The 9,979-nt window shown below is 39.9% G+C and overlaps 1 protein-coding gene across 1 annotated transcript; it reads left to right on the top strand.

The window, feature by feature from the left end:
* The first annotated feature begins 1,336 nt into the window (after nucleotides 1-1,336).
* Nucleotides 1,337-8,627, top strand: LOC114142209 (zinc finger protein PLAGL2-like). The gene is made up of 2 exons (XM_028013357.1): nucleotides 1,337-1,513; nucleotides 4,472-8,627. The coding sequence occupies exon 2, from the start codon at nucleotides 4,892-4,894 to the stop codon at nucleotides 6,155-6,157; it is 1,266 nt and encodes a 421-aa protein (XP_027869158.1). The 5' UTR covers nucleotides 1,337-1,513; nucleotides 4,472-4,891; the 3' UTR covers nucleotides 6,158-8,627.
* The last annotated feature ends 1,352 nt before the right edge of the window (nucleotides 8,628-9,979 follow it).

Genomic DNA, 9,979 nt, shown 5'->3' with positions numbered 1-9,979 from the left:
GAGCCCCATAGGGGAAGCTGCATATGTACTGATCAGTTCATGCAGCATCTTGAATACTGAAAGTCTTTCTACTGCAACTTAAGGTTTTTGTAAAGTTTTTCCATGTCTGGTTAGTGAAATATCTGCAGTTTTATATATTCTTCTTTAAGATACAAATGCACCATAAACCTATGTGCAAAAGCCAAACATGGGCTTTTTTTTTTATCTCTTTCTCTTCTAAGATATAAACAGAAACTTTCTGTAAGAAGAAAATAAAGAAAGAATACATTCAAACTATTTTTGAGGTATTTTTTTGCAGGGTGATAAAGTCATCTGACAGCTTTGACTATCTTTTTTGTGTTAATCTGATTATTAAAGGGCCGTTTTCATGCGCAGTCCTTTCTCAAACTTACACAAACATTAACAAGCCAGATCTATTTTCAAACATTGTTAGCACCAAAGACTTAAGGATTTATACGCCCGTTTTCACTGCATCTCTTTAAGGTATTTCCAATTTTAAGTGAACATTTGTCATGTGATTGCGTGCAATACTTTTGCAAAATGCCGCAAAAGAAAAATCCCGTATGCCCTACGGGACGCAGTAAAATTCGACAGGGATTTCGCAGGGGCATCTCTAAACATGAATAAATGCTTGCCCTATTTCAAAAACACTTTGCCCCATATGTTATTTCATACCGGTGGTGTAATATAAAAAATATATAAATGGGAAAAAAGTGTGGATGTTTCCCCTACACGTTTTTAATAAAAATTAGAGAGAACTCTTACAAAATTATCCAGCTAATCATATGGTAAAAAATTTTTAAAAAAAGATATTAATATTATTAAAACGATATAAATACAAAATTTTTATTATGTGATTCCCACCCTGAAATTGTTCACGTTTTGGGGAGAGGCCTGTCGTTTTATAATCGATAGTATATATAAGGTGCTTGTTTTATGCTGGGAAAGCATTGCCCTTGGTTTGATCAACTATTCAAGAAGTGATGAATTATTTTTTAAATTAATTTGATTGTATTTTTAGCAAAGTTTTTTTTTTCTTTTTTTTAAATTCAGAAGTGTAAATTCAATAGAAAACCCCCTTGCTTTGTGACTTCTAAATTTCTATCTATTCAACTACTTTCAGTTACTATCTCAATTTTAAAAAAAACTGTAAGGCAATTAAAACGTATAATGAGCGTATTTTCTAAATGTTGTTAATGTACATGGTGTTGTTATAACCCATGTCTCACGTCGTGACTACTATAATATCGCACACTGCATACTTGTTGCACTTTGTCCTTTAATAAAGAAGAAAGACAAAACAGGAGCAGCTCAATGTTTTTCTCTTGTTTAATGTCTGCAGGACAGTCGCCCTCCCCGTGGTGACGTCACTCTCCCAGAATGCCTGGGTCCCAGCGCGGTGCCCCGCTGTCCAGGCCCAAACTCCCACAAACAGCTTTCAAACTTCCCCCATTATGTCGTCGTGAAGCGCAAAAACGAAAGCCGGGCAGAAAGCTGGGAAGACATGCGTCCGGTGAGTACAGTCGCGCTTTCGTCCGCCTAAAAGAACCAAAGCTGTTCGCCTGGGTCTGGTTTCCTACACGAACACTGGATAATTGAAGTCACAACAACCTTCGGCAGAAGTTTTCAAGCGTTCATCTTTTGTTTATGAATAATCCTCCCACTCCGGACAAAGGTCTGCCGTTTTGGCAGAGACACGCCAGCTGCTCTTTGGGAACACCTGGAGAGAAACCTGGAGCATTACTTCTAAAAACAGACGAGTTGGAAATACGCCTGTACAAAGTTAGTTTCCGCAGGCAGGCTAGCTGTGAAGTTTAGCCCGGGACTGGGCTTCACGGTCATCGATTCGGTGAGGCGTCTGCAGCGCATCAGTGTAATAACAAGCTTTGAACAGTCTTACTTTGTCTTCTGAAAACTACATAGGGACTAAAAGTTTGCTAATGTTACTACGTCACTCACAGTTGTGATCATAAGTGTACTGGTGGAATAGTTTATTTATTTATTTATTTATTTATGGCCATTTTTCTAGAGGACACGAATAACATAAAAACGTACTTTTCACTCATGGTTAGTGGTTGGGTGAAGCCATTTACTGCTAAACAACTTTGTTTACTCTTCTTAAAATCAAGAATTTGGAACTTCCCAAATGACCCTAACCAAAAGTTTATATACCCTGTGGATTTTGACCCAGTCCACACAAATAGGTCTGAATGTGTGTGAAATATAACCGTTCTTACCAGGCTCTTTCCAAAACATTTGAATATGATTCAAAAGTTAGACTTAGACTGACTTTATTGTCATTTTGCATGCACAGGGTGTATACAGAACGAAATTTCGTTGCATACGGCTCAGGACAATGTTTTGAGCTTCCAATGTTGTGAGATTACTCCAGAATAAAATAAAATACAGTATAAAATATGAATATAAATCTAAATATAAAATATAAAGTTAATGTAAGTTGTTTAATTCCCAAAATTCCATTCAAAAAGTTAAGCTTTCATAGGTTATGGAGTCGGGGCCCACAGTTTAAACGATTTAAAGTATCAAACGCCTTTTCTTTTTACGTCTTTTATCGCTTAAAATGAGTCCACAAACTATCACTGCTGCTTCTACATCGTCATCTGTGTTTGGTTATTCTAAATTCGCGTATGGTGAATTTAGAATATGGGGGTTTTACTGGATTTTCTTCTGGAATGGGATGTTCGTGAGTGGAATCGGTTCGATCGACCGAACCTGTGGGACTTTTATCGGCTCTGTGGTCACAGAAGTTTGGAAAATCGGCCCACAATCCTTAAATCGTGACGTGTGAACCAGACCTAAAACTCAAAACTCATCTCATCTCGTCTCCACCACTGCCCTAATGCTCTCTGACTCTGGTCGCTATGGTAATGTTTACATATCCCTTCAAAATAAGATACAGATGCGCCACAAAAACGAACATTTTACTTTCGTGAACATTTTAACTCACAATAACGACTAATGGGAGCCCTGAGCTCATTTCTCTGCAACGAGACGGTCCCACCTGGGAGTGATGAGAGACAATGACACCCGGAGTGTTGCTTATGCACAGGGAGCTCATGGTCTCTAGTGGAGAAGCAGTTTGAAGCTTCATTGCCTCATTAATGAGCCGGTCACCACATCATGCAGAGCTTGGAATGTGGGAATCACCTGACGGGATAAATCCATTCTCCTGTCTCTTCTCTGGACATTTTCCCCTTCACAAAGAAACTTTCCAAAGAATCTGATTTGTTTCTTACTCATTTTACTGCTTGTGGGCTCAATGTTGGGGCGCAAGACGTAACCGAGAGAATTCAGTTAAAGGATTTTCAAAATAAAAGATCATCCAGAGTCAAATAATACATAAAACGGAAATATTTAATTATTTTTTGCACGGACCGGTATCAGTCCACGGCCCGAGGGTTGGGGACCACTGGGTTAGAGAGTATCTAGTGGACAAGCAGGACCGAGCCAGGTACTGCACCGAAGCAATTTCATTGACTGACATATAATCTCTCCGTGCCGTTGTGTGCAGCTATCCAAGATGAGCATATCCAATCATCAGTACCAGCTGGTGTTCAGGAAAAAGAAAAAAAAGTCAGACTCAACTTTGTGCAACTTTTTTGGACCTCCTCTGTGAGACGGTATGTTGCAATGCTTCCCAGCCGCCATTAAAACAAAAAAGGAGCTGGAGAGCTGGTCCACAGACTGAACTGGAATGAATTTTACAGAATTAGCGTTGCGATATAAAGTAGTGTTTTGCCCGCTGCAGCTCCCATACCCGATGTGCTCCTGTACACACCAACAGAATAAAGGGGTCAGCCATGCAAAAGCACTTTATGAAACACGAACTTCTTCCCCAAAAAATAAGTAGCTTGTAGCTTAGCACAAGGTTCAGAGCCACATGAAACAGGAGGAAACTTTTCTGTCCATTTGTCAGCTCTTGGTTGATTGCAGGTGCAAAGAAACGACGACTACTCAGAAATATGACTAGATACCGCCAGTCACATGTGCTGTCTCCTAAACATTTAAATAAATCAGTAGAAGCAAGAGTTGAAGGTGCTTACTGCTCTGTGTCCCGAATCAGAAACCTCTGGGAAAAAAATTAAACAAACTTCTCTCATTGTCTATAAGGCAATGCAAACGGGAAGTTTGCGTACCCTCCAATAATATCCTGCAGCGTCCCAGAGTGCGGTTGCAGTTGCAGGAACATGAAAGCTAAGAATCAAAACACTGTCAGATATTACTTCAATAGAAATGTCCTTGATATTTTGGTGTTGAGCATTTTTAAATGTGTGTATAAATGCATATAGATATATATTGCATGTGCGTCTGCAAATTAAGTTAACTGATTCTACTGGTTCCATGATTCTGTAGTGATTCATATTTCTACTTGTCTTATCTTTTGTTGCACCATTTACTGGTGATTTTAACATTTAGTGACATTGTTTGTCTTTTTGTGTTCACTTTTCAGGTTTGTAATGACGATGGACTACCCAGGTGATTTGGCAGCTGGCACTGTCTGTTTTTAGATCTTTTCGGTCCAAAAATAGACTGGAGGCCAGCACAACTGCCCTTCTCAAAAAAACACTTAACTGAGCCATCTTCATGACTGCAGCCCTTTTGGGGTTGCTATGGCATCGTCTTTAGCACAATTAAAATTCTGGTCTGTCCCCATTAACAGTAATCAGATCATTTTTGCATTTCTGCAGAAGAACAGCAAACTTTAAAAAAATGGTTCCTACCAAAATTTATTCATTCTGGAGTAAAGAGAATAACCACAATACTAGTGACTAATGGTTATTTCTCCTCATGACTCTTGTTTGTATCTGCTTGGGCTCTTGTTCAGCGTCCTGCGCAGCTGCGGAGCCACCAGTTTCCATGTAATTAGACCATGTTTCACCAGGATAATCTCAAAGGGCATGTTTATGAGGACCTCCCAGCCAGAAGGCAGCTTTTCCAATGCCAGGATTGTGGAAAACAGTACAACACTCAATTGGGTTACAAACGCCACCTGGTTGCCTTCCACAGCACTACGGCGGGCCAGCAATGCATGAAGGAGTCTGCAGCTATGCTGGAGAACCTGGGTGAACATAGTGACACGCCTCTCTCAACAGAGGGAAGCCCTAATGTGCCATTGAGAGAGAGGAAGTACTCATGTGAACGATGCGACCGGCGGTTTTATACCCGCAAGGATGTACGCCGTCATGCTGTGGTGCATACTGGTCGCCGTGACTTCCTTTGCCCATGCTGCGCACAACGCTTTGGCCGCAGAGACCACCTGACCCGCCATTTGAAAAAGAGCCATGCACAGGAGTCTGGTTTGATGCCACCGTCTACTTCCAGCACTCATGTAGCTCCTCAGACCTCAACCAACCCCTGTCCAGTCAAAGAAGAGCCCAGTCCAGAGTCTTCTATGATAAGTTCTGCCTCTAAGGATACCTCTGAAGCTTTTACCAGGGACATTAGCACTTCCTACACCTTGACAAATCTAATCCCTGCCATGGGGCATCCTCATGGACTCGTCCAAGGGCCCTTGTCCTCGAGCATGGGTGTAGGACATCATCTGACTACACATTCTTCCCACTCACTTCGCCATGGTCTTCAGCCACCAGCAGTATCACAGCAGCAACCCTACGGTAACATGTCACAGTATCAGTACGGACCTTCCTCATATCCGCGCTCTGACATGGAGAACTTCCTGCTGGACTTTCAGAGTAATCCTTCACCTCAACTAAGCACGGTGAATTCCTCCATTTCTGCTTCACCCCAGAAGCAAATTTTGGGTGACGGGCTGGATGTCGGTGGGGACACGCATGCATTACCTAGGACTCCTGCTATCTCTAATGATTTGCCATGCAACACTAACGTGGACCTTGGGTCGCTGCTTAGCTTCCTGCCTTTCAGCCTGCCACCGTATAACCCTCACATGGGGTTAGTGATGGGTTATCCACCATCCTCCTCCCCCACTTCTTCTCCATCTTCTTCATCAGGGTTCTCCTCCCAAGCACCAGGGCCTTTCACGTTTTTCCAGCCCCCCCAGTCTCATGCACCACAAGGCTCAGGAGTTTTTAACCACAGCCAGCTACCTCAGTCATATAGTCCTGCTGTAAGCAATTCCAGCTCCCTACCTCACTATTACCATGCTTTTCAGCAGTAAACAGCTCTTTTCCCGAAGTATTGTCATATGCACTTGTTGTATATATTGTTGTACATATTATTTGAAAACGAGCATCCAAGCAACAAGTCACCTCATTAGTATTACCTCATAACTGAAAAGATTTGAATGTTTTAGAAAGTTCAGCTGAGATTCACTAACATGAAATGCATTACATTACATACATGGGAAATGTATTAATGTTTGAATGCAGATATGTAACCTCTAAAAAAAAATGTCACCTTTTCTAAATGTATAAATCTAGAAAATATTACTTTATTTTCTGATCATCTGTGCCTTTCTGACAAAAGTGTTGATGGCATTTTCTTAGGATGTTTCTCATCTGCTGCTTTAATGTGGATTTAGGAAGCTGTGGTAATATTACTTGTGTAAAGTTGCTGAAAATATCTGGAAACATTTGTCACATCAAATGGGTTTCTACCAAAGTTTGTGATTTGCAATGAAATGAACTAAATAGTATCAAAAACTCCGCTTGTTCGGAAACGATGTCTTCGTTAAGCACATTAGTTGCAAGATATCTTCTACCATATCAATCTAGAAAAAACATGTTAAAGGAGAAGAACTTTTAAAAAATTAAAATATAAGCTTATGGCAGTCTAAACCAGTGGTCTCAAACTCATGTCCTTAAGGGCCAGTGTCCTGCAGCTTTTAGATGTCTGTTTCAGCACTCCTGGCTCCTGGTTCATGAGCAGAACTCTGTAGAGCTTGACTGGACGCTAGGAAGGCAGTTTTAATTCAAGTGTGTAGGAGAAGGGACACATCTAAAAGTTGCAGGACTCTGGTGCTTTAGGACTGCAGCTTGACACCACTGGTCTAACGGCATGTGCCCAGAATTTGAAGGCGTGTTTTCCTGCATAAAGCAGTTCATGTAGATGTATGAATGTGTGATCGTCCACCTCTGAAGAGGGTCTGAAGGACTTCCTCTTAGTCATTGTGTTTTGTCCTAGAAACCACTGACCTGCTGTACATACGTTACTCTAAATTAATGCTGAAGTCTAATTTAATGACATTTTCAGGCACTTCTCCAATTTGCTTTTTTTTATCATATGTTTCATGTTGACCAACTGTTTTGCTACAAAATGTCTAGAAATGCAGAAGGAAGCAGAAACCTTACATTCGGAGTCCATGTTTTCCTGCTCCAAGGAATTAAAATATATTAAGGAACTGTTACGAGTTCCTTTCAGTGTTGTGTGGAAAAATTAGGTGAAATTGAAAAATTGATGCCTTGAGGGGTTGGTAGATTTTTCTCCCTAGTATTAATTTTGTGGAGTTGTTGTTTTTTTGGGGGGGGAGGGGGTTTAAGAGACTTTATGAAACTTATTCTTATTTTTATAGTGCTGCCCCAGGATCTTAATCTGCTACTGTTGTGAGAGTGTGTAGTCTTGACTAGATTAAAGCACTTACAGTAGTTACAAGAGGATGTATCAAACACACATGTGGATGTGTAGTTGCTCCTTACGTACTAGTTGCCTCTAGATTAAAAGCTTAAAGTCAGCTAATGGACAATCCCTGATTGCTGGCAGTAACTGTTGCTTCTGTTGGGTTATGTCCGTCACATGTATCCGCTGTGCCAGCAAAATGCCAAAATAGCTACTTTTCTTGAGGTTCTCATATCGATGATGACTTGGTGAATAAATCCATCTTGCCAGGAGCAGCTCGCTGCTTCTTAACTCCCATGGATACAGTAAGGGTAGACTTTTACTATCCAACGCTTCTGAGTTTTGGATTTATTTAAATAATCTTGTTCATCTGAGGTTGACAAATTTTTTTTAGTGTTAATATGTAGGACCTACTAGGAACCAGAGCAGCTTCCCATTTATCTTCTAATTTGTTAAACCTTACATTAGAGTGAATACTGTGACTGTATGTTCATACACACATATACATGTGTGTACATGTATGTGAAAGTCTATGAGACTACCTCTGCCTTATCATATTTTGATGTATAACGTTTCTATTATGGACAATGGAAATATGTGTAGAGTACTTGTTAAAAAAAAAAAAAAAGGCTCACACCTCCTGATAAATTATGTTCTGTATTTTGATTATTTTCTACATGGGGATTGTGTGGATGAACAAAAAGACTTCCAAATAACTTTTAGTGAACCTTTCTTTTATCTGCACCTTTCTAACTTTTACTTTCACAAATTTCTTTCACTAATGTTTTTTTCCTTCGGAGGACCCAAGCATGGTAAACGTTTGTCTGGTGCTTTTCTTTTTCCAGTTTGCAATCCAGCAATCTTTTTTTTTATTGCTGATTTTCTTCATCAATGTCACTCACAAAAACATCCACTGAAGCTACGGGAGGTGTACCCAAACTTTTAACTGGTACTTTGTAATGATAGTGTGCCGACATGGCTCAAGTATAGTGGAATTCTTAGATTTTTTTTTGATTTTTTTTTTAACAAACATTTTAATTTCATTAAAATTACTACCTCAAGCTGCAGCAAAATATCTTTTAGTAGAGTTCTGTTTTTGTCGCAACAAACCTAACTTGTGGTTCTGTGGTTCTCTTTTTAAGTTAAGCCATTTGAAAATTGTGTATATGTTGCTTGTAAGTTGAACACTGCATTTACGTTTAAAGAAGAATATTGTGAAAAAGTTAAATATCTTTATTTCAGAAATTCTATTCAGTTTATTTATATAGTGCCACTTCACAACATATGTCATCTTGAGACACTTTACAAAAAAAAATCAATTCTGTCCTTGTTGTCAAACCGTTCAGCAGCTTAGTTAATTATTTAAAGTAGTTTAACAAGTTTCTATAGAGTCACCATCAGTGAAATACTTCAAGCCTTCATAGTGCATCTGAAAAGTATTCTCAGTGCTACAGCCTTATTTCTTATTCTCTTTCCTGACGGTTCATTATGGCAATGTGAAACATTTTTTATTTATTTCTGCAAATTTATTACAATGGAAAACTAAGAAAACATATTTACATAACCATTAAGAGCTTCCTTGATCCACCTTTGGCAGCAATTACAACCTTCAGTCTTTTTGAATATTTGGCCACAAGCTTAGCACATCCGCCTTTAGGCAGTTTGGCAAATTTCTTTGCAGTACTTTTCAAACTCCATCAGATTTGATGGGAGATTTTCAGATTTCTCCAGAAAGGCTCAAAGCCGGGGGCTTATGTATGAGTGCGCAGTTTTCACACTTAAAACTTGGCGTACGGACAAACTTAGAAAAGTGCGGCGCACAAAAAAATCCGGATGTATAAAGCCGTGCGCGCGCACATGGCCGCGCACCTTTCCCTTATATTTTCCCAATTTGCGTGAAATAGAGCGCAGCTGATGATCCGCCCTGTCGCCACCCATAAATACATACATAAATTAGTATAAATACCCGGAAGTTTGCCTCCACGTGAAGCAATCACCATGGCAACGTCCTTGTTTGAAGCAGTATAGATATTTATAACTATATATTTTATTTAAAAGGTGCTTTGAGGGCACATAATGTCACCTCACAAAAATAAAATAATACATTTTAAAGGGGGTGGAGGGGAGAATCCAAATCTAAAAAGAAAAAATAAAGAGATCGCGCAAATGCCTATTTGAAGAGTAACGCGATCAGCAGGGATTTAAAGACAGTCATTTGAGTGGGGAATGTGGTCGTTTATTCTAAATACTAGAATCGTGCAGAAGTTGTACATTCACAAAGCGGACATGGCTCGACTGAAGGCAGCGGCACCGGTACCGGTACCGCATGGTTCCTTTAAGTTTTGCTCAGAGCTCCAGAATGATCAGTCCGGGCAATCTAAACGCTAATTAACCATCATCAACATTTACCAGCAGGTCGGTGTGA

Source organism: Xiphophorus couchianus, chromosome 1 (genome assembly GCF_001444195.1).
Source record: "Xiphophorus couchianus chromosome 1, X_couchianus-1.0, whole genome shotgun sequence".
Lineage (NCBI taxonomy): Eukaryota > Metazoa > Chordata > Actinopteri > Cyprinodontiformes > Poeciliidae > Xiphophorus > Xiphophorus couchianus.
Note: the sequence above shows the minus strand (reverse complement) of the source record. Positions and strands in the feature narration are given on the sequence as shown.